Source organism: Artibeus jamaicensis, unplaced genomic scaffold (assembly GCF_021234435.1).
Source record: "Artibeus jamaicensis isolate MK-2021 breed Jamaican fruit bat unplaced genomic scaffold, CSHL_Jam_final scaffold_3151, whole genome shotgun sequence".
In the NCBI taxonomy this organism is placed as follows: domain Eukaryota; kingdom Metazoa; phylum Chordata; class Mammalia; order Chiroptera; family Phyllostomidae; genus Artibeus; species Artibeus jamaicensis.
In genome coordinates this window covers 2,770,881-2,798,284 of record NW_026522037.1, presented here as the reverse complement: position 1 = coordinate 2,798,284, position 27,404 = coordinate 2,770,881, and the positions used below count along the sequence as shown (strand labels likewise).

General features: G+C 62.7%; 2 protein-coding genes across 6 annotated transcripts; both read left to right on the top strand.

Moving 5' to 3' along the window:
• Positions 1–256: 256 nt before the first annotated feature.
• On the top strand, positions 257–6,425 carry ZNF853 (zinc finger protein 853). 3 transcript variants are annotated; one of them, XM_037134862.2, is made up of 3 exons: positions 257–885; positions 1,699–1,816; positions 3,257–6,425. In XM_037134862.2, exons 1-3 carry the CDS (start codon positions 874–876, stop codon positions 5,128–5,130), a joined length of 2,004 nt encoding a protein of 667 aa, XP_036990757.2. In that variant the 5' UTR covers positions 257–873; the 3' UTR covers positions 5,131–6,425. The 3 variants fall into 3 exon arrangements, with proteins under 3 accessions (XP_036990757.2, XP_036990758.2, XP_053512995.1); XM_037134863.2 differs by having other exon boundaries at positions 1,694–1,816; XM_053657020.1 differs by lacking the exon at positions 1,699–1,816.
• Positions 6,426–12,082: 5,657 nt separating this feature from the next.
• Positions 12,083–25,969, top strand: ZNF316 (zinc finger protein 316). Of its 3 annotated transcripts, none has more exons than XM_053656974.1 (7): positions 12,083–12,205; positions 16,112–16,476; positions 16,687–16,790; positions 17,539–17,665; positions 17,751–17,963; positions 18,154–18,267; positions 20,681–25,969. In XM_053656974.1, the coding sequence occupies exons 2-7, from the start codon at positions 16,140–16,142 to the stop codon at positions 23,005–23,007; spliced, it is 3,222 nt and encodes a 1,073-aa protein (XP_053512949.1). In that variant the 5' UTR covers positions 12,083–12,205; positions 16,112–16,139; the 3' UTR covers positions 23,008–25,969. The 3 variants fall into 3 exon arrangements, with proteins under 3 accessions (XP_053512949.1, XP_036990724.2, XP_053512950.1); XM_053656975.1 differs by lacking the exon at positions 12,083–12,205 and adding an exon at positions 12,594–13,426; XM_037134829.2 differs by lacking the exon at positions 17,751–17,963.
• Positions 25,970–27,404: the final 1,435 nt, after the last annotated feature.

Here is a 27,404-nt window from a genome sequence, read left to right as displayed (position 1 = left end):
CAGCGACTGTCGAGTCGCCAAGCCCTGCGCGCAGACGCGCGCGCCTGGGGATGCGTCAGAGCGCGCTGCTCTTGCTGCTCCCTCCGCACCACGGGGTCCCCGCCTCGCGTCCCACGCCACGGGGGAGCGGCCGGCCGGGAAGGGTTAAGCCCACCGAGCTCGCGGCTGCCTAGAGCGGCGGCGGTGGCGGCGGCAGCGGCGGCGGGGGCCGTGGCGCGCCCCCGCGGGCGGCAGGCGGCGGGCGGGGGACAGGATGCGGATGCTGGGGGTACTTCCTGTGTCGGCCCCCGCTGCCCCCACCCCGGCCGGGCCGCTGCCCGCACGGACGCAGGCCAGCTGGACACACACTCGGGCGGGCGGGCGCGTGAACAGGGACCCCCGCGCGGCCGCGCCGCCCGCCCCCCCTCCCGAGGCTCCCGGGATCCGGACACCTGTGGCCTCTGGCGGAGCCCGGCCGGGCCCGGACTGCCCTGGGCTGAGCCTCCTGAGCCGAGACGGGTGTCTCCTGGCCCCTGCCAACCTCAACCGGGGTCACACCACCTGGTCTGCTCTGGAGCCTGTGGCGCGCACCATGGTCGCGGCCCACCAGCTCTGAGCCCAGCGCTGGATGGGGCTCTCTCACCACCCCAGGGAGCCGACACCAACTTCTGCTCTGGAACTCAGCTGTGTTCCTTCTTTTGGCCCAGGGCGACCTCGACAGCCCTGACAGCTGCCCGACCCTCTGGAGTGCCCAGAAAGGTGCCCAGCGCCTCCCCAGCTCTTTCTGGATGGAGGTGCCACAGGAAGGAGCTGGCTAAGGGCTCTGGCCTTCACCTTCCAGACCCTGCTGCCCTCACCTCCCCTAGTGCGGAGGCTGTCGGTGAGAAGCAGGAAATGCTGTACCAGGTGAGGCCCAGTGGGTGGGAGACCTGGGTGAAGCCAGGGGTGCTTCTCTTAAGAGGTTTCAGACTGGGTTCTAAAAGGGACCTAGAGTCATCCCGCTAGGAGGGGTGGGAGGACTGGAGGTGGGGACACCTCTGCAGGGGCCCAGGGTTGATATGGAGAGGCGAGGACCCTCGCACACCTCAGGGGCCCCTGGGCCGCGGGCCTGGGGCCAGGCCGGCAGCTGGCCAGTTCCCTGGGTTGTAGTGCTTTGGAGGCCTGCCTTCTCATGGAGCTGAGCTGGCACCGGGACACACGGGGCCTGGAACCCCTGGCTTGCCAGTGGCCTGGGAAGGCTGGGCGAACCCCCTGCCCAGGAGGCAGGAGACCAGAGGGTGCACGGACTGGTCGGTGCTCTGAGTGGGCGGGGAAGTGCAGGATGGACAAGACTCTTCTCTGCAGACCTCCCAGATGCCCCTCTGGGACTTCGGTTCCCCGTCCTCATGAGGGGTCTGGTTCCCCACGGTCCTCTCGGTGAGGAGCAGCTGCAGGCTGCCCCTGGGCATGGGCCGCATCAGGAAGGGCCGCCTCTGTGCCAGGGAATGGGCCTGGGAGCTGAGTCTCCTCCAGGTGGCTCCCGCTCCTTCCTTCCCAGCCCCTTCCTTCCCAGCCGTGGACCGCACTGGCCCCTTTCCAAAAGGGGCGGAGCTGCCTGCTCTGGGGGGCCTGAGGCAGAGTCGAGGGTTCTCTGGGCGCCCATGCCGTGCCCTGGGGTCTGCCACGCACAGCACCACTGCCCATCCGAACAGCTTCCTTCCTTCCCTCCTCTCAGCACAGCCGGCTCCCTGGAATCTTGGTTTGACCGCCAGGATGGAGCTGGGGCCGGCGACTAAGACCTTTGTGCTGGAGCTGCGGTGTGTTGAAGATGGGGGCCCAGGGCCTAACACCCTCTCAGGTGAGGGGCTCGGGGGTGCTCTGACCTCCTAAATCAGGAGATAGACCTCAGGCCCCCAGCGAGGGTGCCCTGACCCAGCCCCAGGCCCACCGTGGTGGAGAAAAGGGACTGAAGAGCAGCGAGCAGCTTACTGTCTGGAAGGGCACCTTCCTGGTTATTAGGAAGCGTTTTCCAAAAGGAAGTTATCCCCATGTAGCGATCCCTTCATTAAATCAATATGTTCCTGGAAGAGTGACCAGAAGGCACAATTTTATCAATCAGATTTCTGCTTTCCATCACAAAACTGAAAATAGGGTGCTGTAGGAAGCACAGATGTTGACATCGGACTTGGGAGTGGAGAAAGCCCCTTGGAACTTGTGCTGACCCAGCTGTGATGCTCCAAGTGAGAAACTGCCTGCAGATGCTGTGCAGAAGGCACAGTGCTTTGCCACGGAGCGGCGGCTGCGTGGCAGGGCTTCCTCTGTGCTTACATCACGCTGGGCTGTGCGTTTATCCTCTCCGGTTCTCAGTGTCCCCGAAAAGGCTCTGTCTCCTTTTGCAGATGGAGAAACTCAGGTCCCCAGAGGTTAGGGAACTGGCCAGCTGCCACGATCACGTGGAGCTGTGAGGTGGCCTCTCCACTCCGAAACGGCAATGTCAAACATGGCCTGTCTTTAGGCCACTGCAGACAGAGCTAGTTGTATCCTTGGCATTTCCAAACTGCTTGTTAGTTTGCAGACTCAGTCCTAACCCACCGGGAGAGGGGCTCTTCGAGCATCTACCAGGTTCTAGGGGAAGTGCCCAGGCCCTCCATGCTTCGCTCAGGAAGTGCCGGGCTGCGTAGCGTCAAGCTAGTTCACAGACGAGGAGGGCACCGAGCCTGCGGGGGGTCGGGCGGCTGCTCCCCGGGAAAGGTCTCCCCAGAGAGGCCTCGTGTTCTCTCTGAAACCCTGGTGACTTGTAGAAGCTGCCTGTGGCGACACTTCCAGACGGCTCTCCAGAAATCCCTCTTCTTTGCAGAGACAGCGCATTTCACTTATTCAAGGTGCAGGCCTAACTGAGGTCCTACTGCAGCGTGCGCTCGTGCCTCGGCACGGCTGGTTCACGGATCCCACAGAGGGTGACTAGGCACAAGGGACTTCTGTCGGGAGCCTGTGCTGGTGTCACTGCCGTGCCTGTGCAGGGGACGGCCCATAGAGGGGGCCAGGGAGCTGGGGTCCCAAGTGATGTGACCAGGAGTCTTTTGGGTGCATTTCCAAGCAACCCCACACCGCTGGGCATTTCAGTCTCTGCCATGATGCCATGTCACTTGTTCCAGTGCTGCTGGGTCCCTGCTGAGAGCTCTGTCGTGTATCCTAGATGGGCTGTACACAGGGCAGGGCAAGGGGGAGGTCCTGACAGTGTGGACAGAGAGCTGCCTGCAGGTCTTTCTCTCTTGGCTTCCTGCCATTTCCACTCCAGGTGGCAGCGGTGGCAGTGAGAGTCGGGAGGAAGAAGAGGTTCGAGAGAGGAGCAGCAGCGCCATGCGGCCAGCAGTCTCTGCCCAGAAGGGGGCCGGTGAGGTTGCTGAGGAGGCCCAGCCAGGACAGCCGGAGGTGCGGCCGAAACAACAGCCACGGCAAGCACAGTTGCAACAGCAGCAGCCACAAAGCCAGCCATCGGGCTATCGGTCAGAACCGCAGCAGCAACAAGACGGACAAGAACAGCTGCCACAGCAACAGCAGAGACTACGGGAAAAACACCGACGCCGGAGACATCGGCAACCGAAGCGGCAACTTCCACGAACGCAACAAGTGCGAGAGCAGCGAGTGCAAGAGCAACAGCTATTGCAGCAACAGCAGGAACAGCCCCAGCAGCAGCCGGATGGGCAACAGCCGCTGCCTCAGCGACAGCAGGAACTACAGGAAGAACCCCGATCAGTGCCACATGAGCCACTGAAGCTGATGCAACGGCAGGGAGAGTTACAAGCACAGCAAGTACAAGAGCAACAGCAGGAACTGTTAGAACAGCAGGCACGGTTACAGCAGCAGCAGCAACAGGAGCAGCAGAAACAAGAACAGTCACAGCAGCAGCTGTTGCAGCAGCAACAGGAACAGTTACAGCAGCAGTTTTTACAGCAACAACAGTTACAGCAGCAGCAGCTGTTGCAGCAGCAGCAGCAACAGTTACAACAGCAGCTATTGCAGCAGCAGCAGCAGCAACAGTTACAGCAGCAGCTGTTTCAGCAGCATCAGCAGCAAGAACAGCTGCAACAGCAGCAGCTGCAGCCCCGTCCACTGGAGCCAGAGGAGGAGGAAGAAGTGGAGCTGGAGCTCATGCCAGTGGACCTAGAGTCAGAGCAGGAGCTACAGCGACAGCAGGAGCTGGAGCGACAACAGGAACAACTGCAGCTGCAGCTCAAACTGCAGGAGCAGCTGCAGCAGCTGGAGAAGCAGCTGGAACAGCAGCAGCTGCAGCTGGAGCAGCTGGAGCAGCTGCAGCAGTTGCAGCAGCTTCAGCAACAGCAGCAGCAGCAGCAGCAGGTACGGCTGGAGCTAACCCCGGTGGAGCTAGGGGCCCAGCAGCAGGAGGTGCAGCTGGAGCTGTCACCCGTGCAACCAGAGCTGCAGCTGGAGTTCGTACCTGCCGCAGGGGCAGGTGGAGCTTCAGGGCCAGGAGCTCCAGCTGCTGTCATGGTGGCCCCCCCAGGCTACGTGGTGCTGCAGGAGCTCATGGTGCTGCCGGCTGTACCCCCGCCTGCAGTGGTACCCATCTCGGGCCCTGCGGGCAGCGCGGCCCTGGCTCCAGCCAGGCAGCGAAGACGGCGGCGCGCCCGGGACCGGCCAACCATCTGCGGCGAGTGTGGCAAGGGCTTCAGCCGCAGCACTGACCTGATACGGCACCAGTCCACGCACACCGGGGAGCGGCCTCACCGCTGCAGTGATTGCGGCAAGGGCTTCTCGCAGCACTCGAACCTGGTGACGCACCAGCGCATCCACACCGGCGAGAAGCCCTATGCCTGCTCCTATTGCTCTAAGCGCTTCAGCGAGAGCTCCGCGCTCGTGCAGCACCAGCGTACGCACACCGGAGAGCGGCCCTACGCATGCGGGGACTGCGGCAAGCGCTTCAGCGTCTCGTCCAACCTGCTGCGCCATAGGCGCACGCACTCGGGCGAGCGGCCTTACGTCTGTGAAGACTGCGGCGAGCGCTTCCGCCACAAGGTCCAGATCCGCCGCCACGAGCGCCAGCTGCACGGAGCCGGCCGCTCCCGGGGCCTGGGTCTGCTTCGCAGCACGCGCTCGGCCACCAGTGGGCCTCCGCGCCCTGAGCAGGCCACAGGGGACAAGGCTCCGTGACCAGGAGGGGGCCGGCTCCGCTGATTTGAGAGGCACTGCGCCTTGCCTGTTGTACCATCTTGACCCTACTCTGATCATTCCGTACATCCCAGAATCTCGCTGGGAAAAGTTTCCGTCTGTCCTCGGGATCATCTGCAGAGTGGGACAAATCGCTCTCAGGAACACTTGCGAGAGGAAAGCGGGTGTGGCTGAGCCCGAACGGATGTTGCACATTAGCACAAACAGCACATGCTACACTTTCGTGATCGGGCACCGATTGGTGAGGAGACCGCCAAACAGCGCCTCCCCTGGGAAGCCTGGGCTTAACCAGAAATGAGAGCCACCAGGCAAAACTTCCTATGACAGATGGGACAGTTGGTGACATTGGACCCGATCGAACGCTCTCCAGGGAATCAAATATACCTGGTAAAACGCACACAAAAAGGATTCGATCCTGGTGAAACTTATTTCAAGGAAATACAGGGCGGGGGGAAGCAACTCGTCTGCACTATGTGGAGAACCGACCAAGGCGTCCAATCGCCCTCCATTGCAATTGCTCTGAAAGTACATTCTGGAATAGAAATTCATCGGGATGGATATAATCCTGATTTGAATGTTGTGTTCCTAAACACAGGGTCAGAGTGTCCGCTGGGACAATGTGCAATTGCCAGGATGTCCTGCTCTGGGCAGGAGGTAAAACCTTCCCCCCAGGGCCACAGGAGTCCTGATAAGTGTGGGAAGCAGGCTGTCGGCCTCCGCGCCTGTTCCCATGTCCAAAGTGGCCCCCTGGTGTCCTCTGGAATAGAAGCCTGTGGCTGAAGCAGAGGGCATTCTGGGAGTGCTGTCCAAGGTCCAAAGGAATGATTCCCCACCTCTCCCCCGGCCCCACCACCTGAAAGAGCCCTGGGGTACCCCCCTTTCCCTGCAACCCACCACCCACCAGCTCCAGGCTGGGTTCTGGCCTTGAGACCCAGGGCAAGGTCCTCCTGGGCCTGGCCACGCAGGGGGCTGGCCTGAGCAGACTCTGCCGCATCACCCGGGTCAGAGGGAGGACATTAGGGACAAGGATCGGAGACATCAGGGATGCTCTTTACATTCACAAAGTCATCTGGGGGCCGCTGATGCCTGCGGGAAGGCAGGCCAGTGAAGGAGGCTCCCCACCACCCACCTCCGCCCCCCACACACTGAGGGCCCCTGATCTCCCAGGTGTGGCTGCTGAGGTCCCGCCCCCTCTCTCTTCCCTGCTTCTCCTTTACTAGCACAGCCTGCTACACTTTACAGATGTGTTGGTAAGTGAGAAACACAAGAATAAAAAATACACTTACATGAAGAAACACATTGTCCTGTCTGTTTTCACCTCTGAGTTTTGTGGGCCTTTGTTTGTGTGGGACAGTTTTCCCGGTCACTGTAAACTTAGTGCTCAGGTGCATACCCCGTGTTCCTCGCCCAGAGCCTTGCTTCTGGCTTGAGACCCTTGGCTGGGGGTGGACTCATTCACTGAAACCCTCACAGGAGAGACGGGGACCCGCGGGTGACGCCTGAGGAGGCGGTTTGGGCGTCTCCTGAGGACAAGCTCTGAATCGATCTCGTCCAGTTAATACATTTTCCAAGTTGCTGCTCCGTGCCCGTAAACAGTTCGGGGAGGCATCTGAAAATGTAGCCACGAAATAGAGCTCGCTGGCACCGTCATCTGTCTAATATCCGCCCTGCCCTCTGTGGTGGGCACGGGGTGGGGGGGGGACAGGGCGAGGGGCATGGCAGCCCACCAGTCATTGTCACGAAGCCCCCGTCCTGTGTGTCAGCCATGCTGTGGCTCACCGGCAGGGATCCAGGGACGTGGGTGGCACGAGGCCTGTGTTGGAGGCGCCCGTCTCTGTGCAGACCACATGCAGCTGTGCACCGGTTTCAGGGACCGACCTGCTAGCTGGACAGAACTCACTCCCACTCGACTCTCAGCTGTCTCCTCCTCTAGGAAGCCCTCGTGGGCTCCTCCTGGGCCCTCACATGATGATGATGGGGGGGTGTGGTTAGCAAAGAGCTTGGCACAGAAGGGTAATAACCCATGTCCCCACCAAGCCCCTGGGGGAGAGAGTAGAAGTACTGTCGTTAGAGACATCTAGAGCTAGACGTTAGTTTAAACAGTTTTAAAAAGCCACTTCATTCAGGATCTACTGCAATAGGGGAAAAGAGGCCTCGGAATGGAAGGACGAGTGGGGGTTTCCAGCCGAGGAGCAGGGTGTGTGGAGGGCGGGGGGAGCTGCGGATGGAAATCGGGCGGAGAGGGCATCCTGGTAGGGGAGGGTTCTGGTTCAACAGCCCTGGCAGCATTCTCGCTGAAGGCAGGTTGGGGTGATCGGTCACCCCCGGGGGGCAGCAGGGTGCGGGCTGTGGTTAGGCGTGGAAGGCAATCAGATACCCAGGGTGGAGATTCTGGCTGAACTGACTTGACAGGATTCTTGCTAGAGCTGGGTGATGCCCAGATGGACGGGAAGGCCCCAGCGCAGGGCCCTGATTGAGATGAGGCTCGGGCCAGACGTCTGGCCAAGTCGAGAATTGGCCTCCCCTGTCTGCAGTCCACACCCTGACCTGCTCGGTTCCCGCTGCTCCATTGCAGGACCTGGGCTTGACTGTCTCTCCCTGGTGGGTGGACTGTTCCGTCACCTCTGTCTGCACCTGCTTTCTGCCCTCTGGCAACCCCAGCCTCACCCGCCTGCAGCCAAGTGACCACTCCCTCCCAGCCCACCCTGCAGCGCAGCTGCAGGCCCTGCAGGAGATCGGTGGACAGGGAGGAGCTCGCTCTGCAAGTGGCCTTCCCAATGGTGTCAGGTTCACAGAACGGGAGTGAGATCAGGTTCCCCCCAAACAACACTCCCATGTCCACAGCTTAACTCTGTCACCTTGTGCTATGGCCTGAATGTCTGTGTCACGTCAAATTCTGACACCGCAATCCGTACCCCCAACCGGAAGGTGTTAGGAGGGGAGGCCTTTGGAAGGTGACAGGGTCCTAAGGGTGGGGCCCCCAGGAACGGGATTGGTGCCCTTGTACAAGACACCCATGGAGCTCCCTTACCCCTTCCACCACGGGAGGATACAGCAAGACGGTGCCCGCTCTGATCCAGGAAGAGAGCTCTCACCAGACACGGAACCTGCCTGCACCTCGATCTCGGACTCCCAGACTCCAGGACAATGAGAAATCAACGTTGGCTGTTTGAGCCGCCCAGGCTGGTATCTGTGTCCCAGCAGCCTGAACAGAATGACACTTTGTCGCTTGGAAGCCTCGTTACTTTCCACCTGGGGCACCTCAACAGCCTTCCGAGGGCTCCCTGCCACTTACCTGGACCCCGGCAGCCTGGTAAATTGTGAGCTGCCCCTGCCTGCTGCCTTTGAGGGCCACCGAGGCTCCAGCCTTGGGATGGCCCTGGCCCCTCAGACTTCCCACCCCCAGGCTCCTGCTCGGAGCTCGGGCCCCTGCTGCACCGCATGCCAATCTCTAGCTGTCTTTGGGCTTGGCTGAAACGTCATCTCTGCCATGAAGGTGTAGGGGCCTCCTCACCTCTGCTGCTCTCAGCTCCTGGCCCAGGGCTCTCAGTCCAAACCTCACCATTGGGACTTGCCCTCCTCTGGGCCCTTTGTCCCTCACCTGTCCCCCCCCACCAGCCCAGGTGCCACTGTGCAGGAGGAACCGAGGCTGATTCCAGCCCTGTGGCTGGGAGCGGCTGCTGCTTGTTCTGGCTGCTTCCTTCTCATTTGGGGTACACAGGCCTGGGCAGGCCCTGCCAACCGCCTCTCTCCTCTCTCCTTCGGGCTGGGAAGCGGCTGTGTGGAGGGGGGCCCAGCCCCATACAGGTCTGCTCGCCCTCCCTCTTCCCCCTGGGCCACCTCATGTTGGCAGAGGTCTCAGGTGGGACTGGGTCCCTTCCTCTGATGCTCCTGCGTTTCTGGCCCATCAGCTGCCCCCAGAAGAGCCGGGTGGTTGGCAGACTGTGGCATGTCTAGCTTCTGGCCTATCATGTCAAAAAACGCCCCGTCCTGATGCCCAGTTATGCAGAACTCAGATAACCGAGCCCCTGCTTATCTTTATAACTACTGGCAGGGGCTCCTGCCGCTACCGGCAGGGCCGTCACCGAGTCCAGGAGCCCCACGGTCACCACTTCAGATGGCCTGAACTGCCGTCCCCCTGAGGGGGTCGGCCCCGGAGCTGAGTCTGGGCCCACAGGTGTGGTCCCACAGACCATCCTGGGAACACGGTGAGCCCTGCAGGACGCTTCTTTTGGTTCTTGCCGGGCCCACCCGCTGACCTGTCTCCACCCAGAGCCCCGGGGCCCCCATCCCCTTTCACAGCTCAGCCCGCAGCCCTTCTGCCCCCCAGCGGGCTCTCCCAGCCTCTACGGTGACTCTCAGCACGGGGCCTGGTGAGCACGTGGGCTGAGTGCAGTCATGTGAACACACACCCGGATCAAGAATTCCCACTGAGAGGAAGGAAAAGCAGGATACACCGGGGAGCCTTGCAGGGAGTGAGGGTGCCGTGAGGAGCTGACGGCCCACAGGAAGGGGTGTCTGGAGGGCCGATGGCCAGGCTGGGTCTGAGACCATGAGAAGCCCAAGCAGCGGGGCCACCCGGCACTTTCCAGAATGTCACTGTGAGACGGAGTAAAGGGGGGCCAGGAAGTCCAGGCTGGGCCCTGGGTCTCCTGCCCTCCAGGACCTCTGTGGCAGATAAGAGGCCTGCCTGCCTGGGGCTCACCCCATGGTCGTGCCCAAGGCCCAGCCTACAGGTGCCTGGGGCAGCCAGCCCAGACCCCTGGCAGCTCCGGACGCAGGTGGCTGGAAGAGTCAAGACCAGGTGACTTTAGGTCATGAGAGGCTCAGGTGTGCCCCATTTGGGACAGCCCAGCTTTGCCCTGAGTAGGCACAAAGGTGACTTAGGCCGGGGGAGGGTCAGCTGCAGAGGCCTGGCCCCTCGGAGGCTGTTGGCAAGGTCTGTGCGAGAGCATCCAGCCCGACCCGGTGGAGCTCAGTCCTGAAAGGCATGGGGGCAGGCGGGGGCCCACGAGTGAGGGGTTTTACTTTAACTCTAAAATAAACACAGATACTAAGGCTCCTATCGAGTGGCTTAGGTTCTTCCTCACAGAATAGTGGGCGTCTACCTGAGCACCCCTTGTTCCTGATGTCCCAGGTGTGGGGCAGGGGAGGGATGCCCCAACGGACCTGGGACACGCTGGACAGGGCGGCCTGTGGATCCTTTGTGTGGCTGCACCACTCGGTGTCCCAGCTGGGACAAGCTTTGGGGACTCTGCCTGTTACAGGACAGGGGGAAAGGACAGGCCCCTGGGGGTCCTGGGGAGGGACCCTCATAGAAGGGAGTAAACAGGGGCACAGGGCAAGCAGCCTCTAGGGCTGGCCTGTAGGGATGGCTCTAGGCTGGGGGAATGGAATCAGGCAGGGACCAGACCTCATGGAGGGCAGGCCCGTTGGGTGGGGACAGTCCAGTGGACTCTAGGCCTTGAAAATCGGTCTTGGTTTAGGTGCCAGGTGGAGACAGGCCAAGGGATCTGAGATGCTGGGGAGGTGCGGGGTCCCTGCCTGACAAGGTGGAGGAGGGTTCCAAGGCAGGGAAGGAGCTGCTGGTTCTGTGTCATCTGCCCTTCCCTCGTTTGTTCTTTACTTGGCTCTGGGTCCCCAGCTCCCTGGCCCTCCACACGGGGAGTGGATTCGGCTTGGGGGCAGTGCTGGTGGGGCTCTCTCACTGCTCCCTCATAATCACAGCCCACAGGTGACCCCAGCTGCACCCCTCCAGCCGCCCAGGCCCAACAACACCCTTCCCTGCCCTGGAAACTTCAGGTTCAGGTGCCAGTCCCTGGTGGCTGCTCCCGTTGCTCCAAGTGCCCTGGCCCACCCTGTCTACTTCGTCAGTCTGCACTCAGTCCTCTCACTGCAGCCGCCTGGGGTGAAGTGAGGAAGGGTCTGAGCTCGGGACCTGAGGTTCCACAGCCTAGAGACCCGCAGGACCAGACAGTGGGGAGGGGGTGCCATGCAGAAGTGGGCGCCTGTGGGAAGGAAGGGGGCCACACTAGTCCTGATTCGGGCTGCAGCCAGGCTGAGAGGGGCCCCATCCTCTGTGGGTCCCAATCAGCTCTCAGCTACATCCTGTGGGGGTGGGAGCAGACAGGTTTTGGAGAGGGCTGGGGTGGCCAGCTGGAGTCCACTGCCCCGACATTTCACAGTGTGCCTATGGCCACCCGTCACTTCTGCCTGCGTCTGCTTGGAGAACCCCAGCAGGTCTTTTCAGGTCCAGGGGTCTCTTCAAGACTCGAGGCCCTTATTGCATTTATTCAGCTGCCTCTGCCCCTGAGTGATCGTCCTCATCCATTGGGGTAACCAGCCGCACCACGCCCTATGCGCACTGGTGTCCCCAGGAGCCCGGCCAGGGAGCTGTGGGCCCCGATGCACCCGCCCCCGCCCGAGTCCCGTTTGTCCCGAACCAGCAAGGGATCGATCCCGCTCACGACCACGTCCAGGCCTGACAGCGCCCGCGGACCGGAGGGGCGCCTCCACTAGACCCCTGTCGGGGTCACCACCTCCCTCCCCTGTCGTGGGTCCTTGGGACAGTCCCGAGGCCAGGGCCGGCCCAGCGGGGGTCCGGCATTCCGTAGGGTCCCCGAGTCATGGCTGAGTGAGTTTGGGGAGAGGGGACGCTCCGGGCCGCGGAACCTCGCGGGAGGGCTCCAGGGTCAGGGCGGGGTCCCCGCGGTGGGGTCGGGGTCTCGGGTGCGGGCCTGGGTCTCAGGGGTGGGCAGGGGTCTGGAGTCTGCAGGGGTACGATCGCGGGGTCCCCAGGGGTGGCGGCGCGGGTGCCCGTGAGCGCCGGGGACACTCCTCTCGCTCCCGAACGCCCCCTCCGGGAGCCGCGCCGGACCCCGCGTGACCGGAAGTGCCCCCCCACGGGCACGGGCGGGGCGGGGCCGGCGGCGGCACTTCCGGTGCCCACGCGCCGCCGCCGCCGCGCAGCTCCGGGGCCGTCACTTTGTGTAGCGCGGGGCGCAGGCCCTGCCCGGCCCCGGCGTCCGGCGGCGGCTCGGCCGGCCCGCAGCGCGCGGTGAGTGTGCGGCGGGGCCGGCGGGCGGCGGCGCGCGCGGCAGGTGCGGCGGGGGCGCGGGCGCGGGGTCGGGGCCGGGCCGCCCCTCGACGCCGGCCCGGAGGCGGCGGGGGAGGCCGCGGCGCGCGGCGGAGCCCTGGGCCTGCGCCCGGCGGGGCCGGAGCGGCGCGCTGGCTGGGCCTCCGGCGGCCGCGCCCTTGCCCGCCGCGGCCTGCGACCCCGGCCCGGGCCTGCGCGGTGGGGCGGGCTCCGCCCCCGGGGCCTGTCCTGGAAGGCGGCGCGGAGCAGGTGGGGTGGGGCGGGGGCGCGGCCGCGACTCCTCGGGGCGTGTTCGCCGCGGTCGGGGCGGGGGTCGCTGGGTGGCCGGCCCCAGGGACACACCCATCCAGGAGGGGCTGACACCGCCGGGGCCTCCGTGGGGGGCGAGCCCCTTGGAAGGACGGAGGGGCTTGGCCAGGCCCTCGTGAGCTTGCTTAGTGCCGTCGGGGGTCTTGCTGGGGCCTCCCTCCCTCGTCTGCAAATGGACGCCCGAGCGGGCTGCCGTGCGGCCGGCCCCGGAGTTGGACGGGGTCTGCGCTGCCCCATGTGGCCGCAGAGGCGGGACGGCGGCTGGCCTTCCGTGCAGGACCCGGTGGGGGCGGGGAAGGGGAAGTGTGCGGGGGGATCAGCCCCCTGGCTGCGCCCGTGTCGGCAGACCTCGGTACTTGGTTCGAGTCAACAAGTGTTGGTCGGTCTGGGGAGCGGGCCGGCCGGCGTGGTGCGAGGGCTGGGACGGTCCGTAGATGTTCTTCCACCGGGAGAGCCGGGGAACCCAGATCCACGGTCGGACGGTGAGGGCCCTGCTGGTCCGAGAAAGGAGGCTTCCCGGAGGAGCTGAAAACCTGGAAGGCCCTGAATCACAGGGGTGTGGTGAGCGAGGCCGAGCGAGGAATCCATGCGCACCCACAGGCTCCCCTGCTACCCCCCCCCCCGACTTCTCCGTGTCTACTGATCCACTTTTCTGGAATATTTCCAGCAGTTTTTCAGTTCTGCCCCTTCTTTCCGTCCTGGGGGTCCTCCTTTCTCCCCGTGGAAAGTATCTTGCCGGCAGCACTGTAGCCTCAGGTGCAGTGCTCACCGCAAACAAGGGCCTGGGGATGACCCGTGGTGCCTGCTGGTGATGCTGTGCCCCTGACCCTTCGTGGCTGCCGACCTGAGATTGGATGCGGGGAAGGACGCAGAGTGAGTTTCCGGTGGGCTGACGGAGGGAAGAAGGGCGAGCAGATCTGGGGAGCAGGCCCAGTGCTCACCTGGGGAGGCAAAGCGAACACAGTGCTCAGGTGACTGAGGCCCAGTTTTGGAGGTGCTCTGTTCCGCATTCTGGGTCCTATGTGGGTGTCTGGCTGTGCTGGACCCTCGTCCCGAGCAGGGTGACTGCCAGCCTCCATGGCTGCTGGGCCTTTCCCTTCTCCTTTCCCCAGCAGGTGCACTTGTCGGGAGAAGGGACTGTGGGCCAAACCTCTCTGGAGGTGGAGACTCAGAGCCCCACAAGTGGGACCCTCCACAGCGGCCAGTCTGGCCTGGAGTTTGTCAGTGGGGCCAGGAGGCTGCGTTTTTTCAATTACACGCTCATCCCACTGACTACGGGACCCAGAGTCGTTTCTTCAACAAGGACTTGAGCCCTCCTTCTAGTCTGGCCTGAGGGGACCCAGAGAGGGGCAGAGGAAACTCCCACCTTCTTAGAGTTGACTGTGTACCTGTGCCTCTGGCAGTGAGCAGGGAGCTCCTAACGTATGAACAGTGCAGGTGCTGGGAGGGCCTCGGCCCCCGCACTGGATGCACCTGGGCTTGTGGCGGGTTGGAGGCTGCCTCTGGAGGGTGGGTGAGAAGGAGGGAAAGGGAGTCCTGGGGAGGGGGGAAGGCACCCGCCCAGGCCCTGAGCGTGGGGTCAGTTTATTCCAAAGCTGCGGCATTTGCTTTTGAGGTGGGTCCCTGGGCCCAGCAGGAGGCATGTCTGCTGGGCTGGGTGTGGTGTCTGTTCTTGGCCTGAATTTGCAGCCCGAGGTCAGGGTGAGAAGAGCCCTCTGAGCCTGAGGTAGGTGGCAGTTGGGAAACCTCGGCTGGCATTCTCATTGCCCCAAGGGCTGGGCAGGGCTGCGTCTTCCCAGAGGTGGCCTGGGCAGCACCGTCACACACCAGAGAGCTGTGGAAACTGAAGAGGCAGCTCTGGGAGAGGCTGGGGCACCCCCCATGGGGGTGGGGGCGCCCTCCTAGGCATAGTTCTTCACCTGTGACCTGGGGCTAAGGTTGGAACCAGCAGGGGAGCCCGAGGGTCAGGGCAGAGGCGGCTTCTGGTGCCAGTGAGCCCTGGGCCCTGGGCTCCGGAGGAGCCTCGTGACTGCGCCGAGCTCCCTGGCTATTTAAGTGTGGGTTCAAAGCGGCCATAAGGGAAGTGCACATACACTGCCTTGTTACTGCCAAAGTGAAGAGTCGTGGAGTCGGAGCTAGCCCCGGAGCAGTTCTCCCGGGTGCCCAGTGACAGGAACTGTCCTCAGTACCCTGGGTGTCTTTTCACTGGTGCCCCCGCCCTGTTTCGGGGTTGGTGGCAGGTGCTGCCCACTGGTGGAGCTGGGTAAGCCGAGCCCCGCTGCCCTGTGTGGCCTGCCATCTCGGGATCTTTCCTGGGTTCGCGCCCTCACCCTCACCCCAGAATTCTGGGTTGCTGTGTTTGTAGTGGGCGTGGCTCACGTGGGGGATGAACCTGTTGAGATCTGAGATGCTGATGGAGCAGGTGCTGGGTGGTGGGCGTGTTTTCAGGTTTACTCCCAAGAAGGAGCCCTGGGAACGGACTCTCTCTGCCCTTGGGGCTTTCCTGAGGCCAACAGAGGACTGACAACCAGGGAGAGGTGGCCCTGGGGCCGGAGGCCTCCCTTTCCCTGCACCCACAGCCCCGGGCCGGGCCACCGCCCGGCCACGTCTTCCTGGCTGTGTCTCCCAAGTGCCTGGGCTGAACTGGCTGTGACGCTGGTGTGACAGCAGGACCCTGTGAGGCACCGGGACTTTGACAGCTCTCAGGGTTTCCGGTGTCTGAATTGGAAGAGACGTCCCAGGGCACTTTACACCTTTTGCTCGTTGAGTGATGATCCAAGTCTCCATGACCCGCTGAGCTCTCTCCAAGTACCTGGTTGGACGGGGCAAGGGGCAGGGGCGCTGCCTCGGGCAGGGCTGGGCATGCTCAGGGCCTCTTCACTGCCCCTCAGAGTGGGAGTGCAGCCTGCTGGCTGTCCACAGCAGGCCCCCGGGGGTGGGGGTGAACGCCTGGCTGGTCTTAGCTGTCACCTCTGCCCTGCACCCCGCCCCACTGTGCACCTGTCCTCGGCAGCCCAACTTGGGTGTGCTGGGTGTGGGGTGAACCCCTCCTTCCGAATACCAGGCGGGCTGTTCGCGCAGCCACACTCACGCACCCCTTCCAGCTACACTCGGGCCCCCTTGGGCCGTGTTGCCTGGACGCGGTGCGAAGGGCTGCCACGTGGCTTCCTCTCTGTGCCGTGTCTCTTCTGAGGACACCGTCACTGGGGGCAGGGCCGCCCTGATCCAGGACGACCTCATCTCAAGACCTTTTACACTTAATTCCTTTGCAAAGCCCCTGGTCCTCAAGGATGAAGACCTGGGGTAAATCCCTGACTTACTCCACCTGCGGCGACCACACTGTGGGGTCGCAGAGCGGGCTCTCTGGGCGGCACCTCTGGGTGCAGAGTGCCTGCTCTGCAGCACAAGGCTGTGGGAAGAGCTGGGCCACCTCCTGCTGTCACTGCTGTGGGGGAAGTGAATCCTGCCTCCCACCCAGGGCCAGCGGGAGGCCCATGGAGGAGCCTGCCCTGCACGCGTGCCGGGGGCGGCTGGTCACCCGGACCGTCTGTGTTTCAGGCCGGGCTGAGGCCGACTTCCCGTGAAGATGGCGGCCCTCCACACAGCTCCAGACTCCCCAGCGGCCCACCTGGAGAGGGCAGAGGACGGGTCGGAATGTGATCCTGAGGAGGAGGAAGAGGAGGAGGAAGAGAAGGGGGAAGACGTAGAGATGCTGGAGGACGAGGAGGAGCTGGCAGGGGAAGAAGAGGAAGATGAGGCGGTGGCGGAGGAGCCGGAGGCCTGCAGGGGGCAGGTGGAGGTGGAGTTGCAGGGGGACGAGGACCTGGAGGAGGTGGTGGCGGAGGAGCAGAGTCCAGAGTCGGGGACGCAGGAACGTCTTAGCTGTGGTGGTGACGCCAAGTCCCCAGCTGTTCAGGAAAAGGGTAAGAAGGAGCCGGCCATGGGGAAGGAGGGCAGGTGGGTGGGCCAGGAGAGCTCTTCCGCCCAGCGGGCTGGCGCTGGGACGCCAGGGCCAGGCTTTGAAGCGGGGAGCCGGCAGGAGCCCTGAGCCTGCTTGCTGGATGGGCAGAGGCGGCCGGGGTGACAAGGCCCAGCACTCAGGGCGGCTGGACCCTAAGAGACTTCCCCCGCAGCCCCGCGGGCCTCCCGGCCTCCCACCCTGCTTGGGGAGGAAGACCTGGAGGAGGAGGAAGAGGACGAGGAGGAGGAGGACGGTTTCCTCACAGCTGGGTCTCAGGTGAGCTGCCTTCTCATCTGGAGCTCAGTTAGCCAGGCAGGGTGCCTGGGGGCATGCCCCCTGCTGTCCTGGAGACCCCCGTTGGTTGCTCTGTGGTCCTCAGGCCAAGGCCAGGCTGTGAGCTGCGATGGGGCTGCAGAAAGCGCCAGGCGGCTCCTGCCCAAGGCCCCGGGCTGTTCCTTCCCAGGCCATCGGAATGTCCTGTTCGCCGCCGCCCACTCACCATCACAGTGCAGTTCCCTCAGGGGCCTGACCCTTCCCCAGGGTCAGGCTGCGCCCCTTCCCTGGAGTGCTTGTCCCCTGTCCAGGATCTGAGTTCCTGCTGAGCCCATCAGGTTGGACACCAATGCCCACATTCTGCTTAATGGGTGCCGCTTGTGCCCCCGGGTGTAGGCCCTTGGGCGTGACTGCTGGCTTGAGCCAGATGGTGAAGTTGGTGGGACGAGGTGGTCGTGTGAATCCTGACTCTGTCCCCTGTGAGCTGGGTGCCCACCCTCTCTGGGCCTGGGTTCCTGCTCTCCGAAAAGGGACAGACCCTGCCCTGAAGGGCCATGGCCAGGCCCGGAAGCCCCCAGTGCTTTGGGCAGTGATAGGCCTACTGGTAATGGCATTGGGCTGTGGCCCCGTGTGCACCAAGTCTTGGGGCCTCGGTCTGTCCTGTCCAGGTCACCTTCTGTCGCTGCCTTTGTGGGCCCTTCCCCTCGTCTGGGGCCGTTCAGAGCCGTGACCAGGGCACTCTGCTTCCCAGGGGCTGGTCACCTTCGAGGATGTGGCTGTGTACTTCTCCCTGGAGGAGTGGGGGCGGCTGGATGCAGACCAGCGGGACCTTTATGAGGAAGTCATGCAGGAGAACTATGGGATCCTGGTGTCCTTGGGTAAGCAGGGCCCTTTCATCCCCAAGAGGCCTCCTGGTTCGATGGCTGCCAGGGGCTCAGCTGCCTGAGAGGACCACTTCTACAGCCACAGGGTCTTGGAGAAGGGGACCCACCTCCCAGGGAGCCCCAGGGACTACCGTGCTGCTGGGCAGGAGCTGTCATGGGGGCCCCGGTGTGGCCCGGCAGTGCCATGAGCCAGGTGGACGTGCGCTGGAGAGCTGCCGGCCCTGCCCTGACCTCTCAACACCCCCAGAGGCCTTGAGGGGTGAAGGAGAGAGGGGTGGGCACCCTGCAGAAGGTGTGTGGAGGGGCTAGGCAGGAGAGCTGGGGCTATTGGGCAAGGCTTAGAGAAGGGAACGTGGAATTTTCCAGAGTGAGGCAGGGAGGTGGGAGGGCTGGTCCGGGAAGGGGCGGAGGAGAGAGGAGCTGAGGAGCTGGAGGGGGCTTGTGGGCGCAGCTGCACTGCCCTCTGGTTTCCTCCACGGCAGGGTACGCCATCCCCAAGCCAGACCTGATCTCCCGGCTAGAGCAAGGGCAGGAGCCCTGGGTGCCAGACAGCCCCCGGCCTGAGGAGGGCGACATCGTCACCGGTGTTTACACAGGTGAGCGTGAGAGCGTGTCTTCGGGGTTTCTGCCGGCACGGCTCCTTCGAGCTCCGCCCGACTCCGGCTTGGCACTGCTGCCTGGGCTGTGGGGCGGGCTTCGTGGGGACGGGGCGGCCACCGCGGGCTAAGCACTGCCTTCGTGGGCTGGCTCCTCTTGTCCCAGCCTGCAGAGAGTTGCAGCAGGGAGGTCCTTTGAGCACCCAGGGGTTCCTTTCAGGACACTTTAGAAATGAGCCCTTGTCCTTGCGTTGGAGTCTCTGAGTGATTTGGGGAGTGGGGCCTGCTGTGACGTTGTCAGCCGGAGGGGTGCGCCCCAGGCGCCGAGCAGCTGTCGGCCCGGCCGTGCCGGGGCCACTCCTCCGCTTCTCCACCTACTCGGCCACCTCCAAACAACCAGTGCCTCTGAGCCTTCTCTCCTCCCCCGGAAGGCCCAGAGATGGGCCTCCAGCCTGGGCGGGCAGCCTGGACCCTCCAGAGAGGGGATTTTGGAGAGATTCTTCCAGGAAGTGCTCAGGGGGCAGATGTCTCTGGGGGCCCGGGGCCAGGCTTTGGCTCTGGCTCTCGTCCTCCGTCTGACTGAGCCTCACTTCACTCACCTGGGAAATAAAAGAGTTTGAACTAAACCTGAAGTTTCTGACCCGAGGACATCAGACTCTCGATGCCGTGGAGGTGTCTCGTGGGGGGCTGTGAGTTGCCCTTGGAGTCCTAGCAGGTTCAGTGGAAGCCTGCACACAGTAGGTGCGCTGGGCTTTGGGCTGGAGCGACACCAACCTAGGGAGGGTCACTGGATGTCGTGCCAATCACGTGCCTGGACAGACTCGTCAGCTCAGAGATGTGTTTACAGTAAAAAACATGGGGAGGCACAGGCGGTCTCTGCATGTGTGCACATTCCGAGTGTCTCCCCGCATACCCTCGGTGGTCCCGACAACCCTGGGAACAGCAGGGGTGGGAACTGGCCTCACCTTGCTTGTGAGGGAGTTGACCTCTCAGGTGGTGATCACCTGGCTTGTCCTCGGTGGGTCAGCCTCAGGCCTCACTTTCCACTGAGTTGCAGGGTGGACTTTCTGCCCCAGTGTCCACTGTCCGGGACTCCCTCAGAATCCTTCAGAATCGCAGGGCTCTGGCCAGCGAGGAGTAGCTCAGCTGCCTCCAGGAGGAGTCTGGGAGGTCGGTGACATCTCTCAGAGGGTCTTAGAGGGACTTGTGTCCTGTTTATGGGCACATTTCAGAAAGCCACAGGCTGGCACTGGCCATTCTCTTGTCACGGGGCCTGGATGTGCCCAGTCCTCCATGGTTCTTGGAGGGTCTTGGTGCCACAGTGTGTCCGTGAACCTGGCTGGGGGACCTGGAATGCTGCCCCACTCCTGATCCCGGCCACCTGCAGAGCCTGAGGTGGGTGGGATCCAAGCATGGTGGACACCTCTGACAGAGGTGTCACCTGTCTGCTGGGGTCACTCTGCGGGGCAGGTCCATCTAAGGTCCTCCCCGAGCAAAACCACACCCTGTCTGCTAAATAGTCCGTCTCCTTCCCGACCTTCATTTCTGTGCCACTGAGCCGGTGCGGGCTGCTGGGACACGCAGAGCCGCTGTGTAGCCAGCGTGTAGCCCTGCAGAACACAAGCGTATTCCCCACCTGTGTTTGACAAGCTGGGCCCCCTTTCAGGTTTGGGTTCTGGCCAGAGTCTCCCCCGCAGGTGGGCTGCGGAATGATGCACATCCGCCGTGGGCGCGTGGCGTAAAGTGCACACGGGGAAGCACGCAGGTGCTTTGGAATACTTGCCCCCACCCCCACCCCTGTGGGCCAGGTGTTGGCCGTCGGTCCCTGGTGTGACTTAGTGCCCCCTGCATAAACACTAGTTCCCTCTGGGCGGGTCACAGAGGCAGGCAGACTGGCACTCCCTCTGTATGAACCTGGAAGCCCTGCAGACTTGGCCCCATACCCATGCTGTGCACTGAAGGGAGAGGGCGTGGTGCAGCCTGGAGGAGCGATGGAGCAGCAGGAACTTGGGAGGCCTTGTCCTTGTGTGGTGGGGAGTGGCGTGCAGCTGCCCTGCAGACTGGACCCACTGGGGACCGTTGCCCAGACGCACAGCTGCTCAGAAAAGGCCAGGTGGGGGGGTGCACGGCTCACAGCTCAGCAGGGGGGCCTGGGCAGTTTCTGAGCAGCGAGCCCCCGGCCTCCTTGACCAGGGCAGCCTTTCCTGGCTCTACTCTGGGTGCAGGAGGGATGCCCTGGTTGCCAGCCAGCCTTAGGCTGGTGGAGAAGAACCCAGAGGGAGGAATGCCGAGCAGAGCTTCCAATGGCAGCTGCCCCTGCAGAAGCTGAGATTTCCAGGGACCAGAGCCTGCAGGGGCTCCTGTGGCAGCCCAGTCTCACCTCTCTCTTCCGGCCTCCCGTTGCCACCTTCAGGTGCATGGTTCTGGACCGATGACCTAGAGGACCACGAGGAGGAAGATGACGAGGACTTCCTGGCAGAGGTGGCCGAGGAAGAGAACGAGCCGCCGGGGTTGTGGTCCGCGGCCTATGGCGTGGGGGACGTGCCTGGGACGTGGGGCCCTGATGACCCTGACTCCGTGCAGACTCCGGAGGGCTGGGGGCTCGACCCAGGCGGCCTAGGGGCCCTGGCGGAGGGCGAGGAGGTGAAGCCCTTCCTGCCGGGCGGTGAACCGGATGGGAGCCTGCTGGCGCCCTGGGCGTTCCCTGACGAAGCGGCCGCCCAGGCTGGGCACCCCGAGACCACCTGCGATGTGTGCGGTAAGGTGTTCCCGCACCGGTCCCGGCTGGCGAAGCACCAGCGCTACCATGCGGCCGTCAAGCCCTTCGGCTGCGAGGAGTGTGGCAAGGGCTTTGTGTACCGCTCGCACCTGGCCATCCACCAGCGCACGCACACCGGCGAGAAGCCCTTCCCGTGCCCGGACTGTGGCAAGCGCTTCGTCTACAAGTCTCACTTGGTTACGCACCGGCGCATCCACACGGGCGAGCGGCCCTATCGCTGCGCCTTCTGCGGCGCAGGCTTCGGGCGCCGCTCCTACTTGGTCACGCACCAGCGCACGCACACGGGCGAGCGGCCCTACCCGTGCCCACACTGCGGCCGCAGCTTCAGCCAGAGCTCGGCGCTCGCGCGACACCAGGCCGTGCACACTGCCGACCGGCCGCACTGCTGTCCGGACTGCGGCCAGGCCTTCCGCCTCCGTGCGGACTTCCAGCGCCACCGACGCGGTGGGGGCTGCTCTGAGCCCAGTGGCGACGGCCCTCGGCAAGAGGCCTGTGAGACGGTGCTCGCGGCAGAGCCCGATGAACCTGAGGCCGGGTCGGAGCGGCCTGAGGCCAGCGAGGTGGATGGAGAGGCCGAGGCCGAGGCGAGAGAAGAGGTTGCAGCTGCAGCAGAGGTGCCCACCCCTCGGAGCAAAGAGGACCCGGGGCCCGGGAGGCGGTTTCTGGAACTCGGCAATGGCCTGGGTGACAGGGAAGGGCCCTCCTCGCACCCACTCGGCTTCCACTTTTCTGTTCATCCCAAGTCTTGGCTCCATCCAGATGGCTTTCAAATCCTAAGCCTCCCAGGCTTCGGGGAGCAGCTGCCGGCTGATGGGCGGCCTCTGTCGGGACCCTTGGGGGGCCGGCTGTCTCTGGTGGAGGGTGCAGGACTGGCCTGCGACCCTTTCCGCAGCAGTGGTGGGCCTGGGGGCAGTGGCGGCGGCGGGCTGCGTGCGTTCGGGCCGGCTGTTGGGGGACTGCTGGCCGAGCCGGCGCCAGCCACACTGGCCGAAGAGGAGAGCCCGTGGATCTGCTCCGACTGCGGCAAGACGTTCGGGCGCCGTGCCGCCTTGGCCAAGCACCAGCGCTATCACGCAGGCGAGCGGCCGCACCGCTGCGCAGACTGCGGCAAGAGCTTTGTGTATGGCTCGCACCTGGCGCGCCACCGGCGCACACACACGGGTGAGCGGCCCTTCCCTTGCCCAGAGTGTGGCGCGCGCTTCGCTCGAGGCTCACACCTGGCGGCACACGTACGCGGCCACACCGGTGAGAAGCCCTTTGTGTGCGGCGTGTGCGGCGCAGGTTTCAGCAGGCGTGCGCACCTGACGGCGCACGGGCGCGCACACACCGGCGAGCGGCCCTATGCATGTGGCGAGTGTGGCCGCCGCTTCGGGCAGAGCGCAGCGCTGACGCGGCACCAGTGGGCTCATGCCGAGGAGAAGCCGCATCGCTGCCCTGACTGCGGCAAGGGCTTCGGCCACAGCTCGGACTTTAAGCGGCATCGGCGTACGCACACGGGCGAGAAGCCCTTCCGCTGCTCCGACTGTGGCCGCGGCTTTGCACAGCGTTCCAACCTGGCCAAGCACCGGCGTGGCCACACAGGCGAACGGCCCTTCCCATGCCCCGAGTGCGGGAAGCGCTTTTCGCAGCGCTCGGTGCTGGTCACGCACCAGCGCACGCACACGGGCGAGCGGCCCTATGCCTGCGCCAACTGTGGCCGCCGCTTCTCGCAGAGCTCGCACTTGCTCACCCACATGAAGACGCACCGCGGCGCAGCGGGTGCGCCCGGCACCGGGACCACGGCCCCCACTGCGGCTAAGACCGAGGCACCTGCCAAAGGGCCACCCAGCACCAGCGCGGGCACTGGGACAGGGGAGCACGGTAGCACCCTGCTGGAGTTTGCGGGCGGAACGAGCTTTGGCTCCGAGCCCGCCACCGTGTTTGCGGGGCCCTCGGGCGCCTATGAGGGGAGTGTCCTGTGAGTGCCCGAGGCTGATGGAAGCACAGCCCGCTAGGCCACCGGCCCCGCCCCCCCAGGGCTGCTCAGGTGCCAGCCCCTTGCTCCCCTGGCCTCTCGGGGCTGAGGGTCCCAGTCCTGGCGCGGTGCCTTCCCTCAGCCCTTGGCCTCGGGCTTCCCTGTGCCCCGCTGAGAGCGGCGCCACCCAGCTTGTCGTGGGGGGCAGAGAGGAGAGCCAGGTGGAAGAGGTGAGGTAGGGGGCCGCCCGCCCTGACAAAGACTTCCACTTCCCTGGTCGATGCTGTGACCAAGCGGTAGGGATGTCAGGACATGTTATTTATTTTATTGGGGTTCTGACTTGGGTGGCCCACGGGACAGGTGGCCAATGAGTCTACAACCGGGGGTCTCAGAGTGAGGGGGAAGCCCTTGTGCTGAGGGGAAGGCAGGGTGGTGGAGGGCCGAGCGTGGGCTTCTCCCGGGTTTGCTGTCGACTCCCTCCATACCTCAGTGGAAGAGCTAGGGGTCCTCCGGTCAGCCGAGAGCCCCCCGGGAGTTCTACCCACCGTGCCCTTGGGGGAACAGGGGCAGCCCCTGGGATCCCAAAGGACCATGGTCGTCCCTAACCTGGGGCGGAAATGCAGCTGAGGAAGGGTTGGCTTGGCCTCCACTGGGGACGTGTATTTCCATCTTTTGTGTGGTCTGAAGAATGGGGTGGAGGGTTAAAAGCCAGAAGCTGAATCTGCGGCCTGGGGGTCGGGTGGGGCCCAGGCACGGCAGGTCCCGAGGGAGTTTTAAGCCTTATTCTTTGGAGTCACCCACTGTCCTCACCCTACTAGAGCACTTGGCTGGGCCCGGTGTTCACCGTGCCGGTCATTTTAGTCTCAGCCTTTCCTTTGAGTCCGTTGGTGCTCGCCCTCACACAGGAGGTGACACACTCAGAGACCCTCGGGGCCAGGGCCCCACCCTTTGCCCCCCGGGGCTGCCAATCTCTCCAGGAGCCAGCAGAGGGACAGGTGCCGACCTGCCCTTCGGAGCCCAGCGCCCACTTAGGTTTCATAGCCACCCGTAAAGCGGCTGAGTTTGCTGGCGGAATCCTTTCTCACATTTCACAGTAGGGGCCCAGTGACATCTGCAGGTCCCTCTAACACCGCCTCTGTCCTCCTACCCTGGAGGCAGGCAGTGGTTCCACTTAGGTGCCCACCTCACAGAGCGGGCAGCCTGCACTGTGGTGGTCCATCTCTGGGGGCCTGGCCCCGAACCCTCGGCTCAGTGACACACCGAGCTCCCAACTATGCAAGGCCCACACCGGCCCACACCCCACGTCCAGGGCCGGGCCATCGAAACCGCCTGGCAGGCAGAGGCACAGCTTGTGTGAGGCCGCAGCGCCCCGCCCGCGGCAGCCCATCCTTAACACCTCTCTGGCCCGGTGCGCGCGGCCAGCCAACAGATTTTGAAGCGTCAGCATTCCCTTTAGACCTAGTTCCCTCTGTTTAGTGTAGGCACCGCCTTGGGCTGAGGGCCAGCAGCTGCGCTGCTTGGGGCTGGGCGTAGGGGACCGAAGCAGGTGGGCGGGAACAGGGCCTGGCTGGGGGAGGGAGTGGGGCGGACGGTAAAGAGGGCAGGGGTCCTGGTCCCTGGTCTCCTCTCCCTGCGGGACAGGAGCCTCAGAAAGGGTCAGGAGCAAGGTGGGCTGGCCCCACATGGCCGGGCGCCTGGCTCTGGGCCATCTCTCCCCCACGGCCCTCAAACGCACACCTACGGTGCCCCTCCCAGGCCCAGCTGCCTCTGCCTTGCTCTGAGCTGTTGGCAGGAGGACCTGGCTTTAATAAAGACCAGAGAAACCAGTGGTCTCCCTGGGTCGCGTGTTGTGGCCACTCCCCGCTGCCCTCAGGGAGCTCTGCGAGGCGTCAGGCCCCTCTGGGGTCTGCAGACACTGGTTTTTAGGGGGTTCTCTTAGGAAACTAGTATTGGTCCATGAGGGGTCGGCCCTGGGGTGAGCTTTGAGCCTGCCATGCGTGTCTACCAAGTGTTTCCGGGAAGCCTTGCGCACCCCACACTGCCACGCACTCCGGTCACACCCTCAGCTGTACGGGGACAGCACTGTGACCAGAGGGTTGTCGGCCAGCCTTCCTGTGGCCCCCTCCCCAGTGGTCCAGAACCGTGCCTGAGTCACAGAACCCCCCTCAGAGGCCCCAGTGCCACGAGCTTCATCCCGGCTCGCCTGCTCTGGACCAGGGCAGAGTGTGCCTCCCCGGGGCCTCCACACCTGCCTTTGAACTCGATTATTGACTTCTCGACACATTGTGTCCCTCCACCCAGGCCTGACCCTCCCATCCTCTCCCCGATGGATTTGAAACACATGAACTGCAAAGTAAACACTGTTTTCAAATGTCATTTGGAGGCATCAGAACAGAACCCAATAGTCCAGATTTTTTTTAAAAGACAGGCTTTGAGTGAAGATGGATGTTAAGACCTAGTGCAAGAGGATCTAGCCTTGAGGGTCTTAGTCTACTCAGAAAAACAAAGTGATTCCCAGCTAGAGCTTGCGGTCCTCCAGCCGGTTTTTCTTTTAATAATCTTGGAGGGGAAACACCTCAATCCCGATTTGTAGAAAAAGAGGAAGCAGCCTTCCTGGGGGTGGGGATTTCTGGAGTCCTGATTCATTCCTCGAATGTCAGTTTCATGTCTCCCTTCGTTGCCAAGGAGGGAAGGACGCCTGCGAGATGTGACCAATGACGGGGGGGGGGGTAGGGGGGTGCTGGGGGAGTCATGGGGCTCCCAGCGCCCTGCTCGCCTCCCCCTGCATTTGTTATTTTCCTGTTGTCTACTCACATTCCCAACCTCCTGCCTCTCTCCTGATCCCTTCACTTAATCTCTCCAAACGTTTCCTCCTAACTTTTTCCTCTCTCTAATTGGCTACATATGGAATAAAGTATTTTGAAATTTTTGGTTATATTTATTAAATAAAGCTTTATGATCCTTGTTCATTATTTAGCTTTTTTTCCTTCCCTGATTACAAAACGCATGCCAGCCGTAAGAGTTCCAGCCGAACGAAAATGCATTAAGTACACTTTGCATCTCCTTACCAGGCACACCACAGACAGCTGTCTGGCACCATGACTTCTGCTGGGTGGGAATCCATTTCTTCTATGCACGTGGGAGTGTTGTAAAGCTGGGGATATCCCCTTGCAACTCGCTTCTATTGTCCAACATGTAAGCCCTGCCTTCCCCCATGCAGAGCCACCTGGCTCCTTTTAACCGCCCCTCTCCCGCACTTCATTCTGTGCACGCACTGTAATCCGTGTCCCTGTTGCCAATGGGGGTTGTGCGGTTCCCGGCTCCTCACTGTTACAAACACTGCCACACTGTGGGGCCTCGCACATACATCTTTGTGCGGTTATGCAGGTTTTTAATGTACCCGTGTACATTATTGGGTTAAAGGGCGAGCATATCTAAGTTTTTGGGTATGATTACAGTGCCACCAGCAGAGGCTAACTGCAGTCCAACAGCACACTCTCCAGTGTGGCCAGGCAGTGACGTCAGCCCATGGGACACAACACAGGACAGCCAGCGGCAATTGCTTTCACCTTTGTTCATTTCCCAGCGAGGTGGTTGGCTTGCATTTCTCCATTTCTTCTTAACATGTAGGTAGGTTACAGTATTTAAAAAAAAACTCATGGCCTTTGCTGAGTATTTATGTATTTGTGGCTATAAAATATCCCCACCCAGTTCAAACTTTCTGATATGACAAGGTATCTCAGGCTTACCTTGAATATTTCCTATCCCAAACCCTAATCAGATCTCCAAGGAGCCCTGATTCTGGTAGTGGAAACTACTTAGAGACCACAATCCAGGTGTTAGGGTGCTCAGTGCTATTGGGTTGATTTGTTTTTCCCCTAAGGAAAAAAATAATTTTCCATCTAGAATTCTGTATGCAGCCAAGCTGCTCTAGTTACGAGAACAAATAATGATATTTTTAGATATGCAAGAATTCAGGAAATTTACCATCAATTAATCAGTTCTTAGCAGGCATATCGGAAAATGGAATAATCAAGAAAGAAGGGTTGGCCCTACCTGGTGTTGCTTGGCAGATTGAGCGCCGGCCTGCAAACCAAAGGGGTCGCTGGTTCGATCTGATTCCCAGTCAGGGCACGTGCCTGTGTTGCAGGCCAGGTCCCCAGTAGGGGGCGCACAAGAGCAACCACACATGGATATTTCCCTCTTTCTCCTCTCCCCCCTCTCTAAAAATACATAAATAAAACCTTGGAGGAGGAGGAGAAAGAAGAAAAGGAGAAGAATAATGAGGAGGAGGTTTGGGATGTAGGAGACAGTGGAGCCTGTCCAGGAGAAAGCTGTCCCAGGATGGCAGCTGTACATCCTTCTGATTTGAGCAAGAGGACGGACGGGAAGCAGATCTGCGTG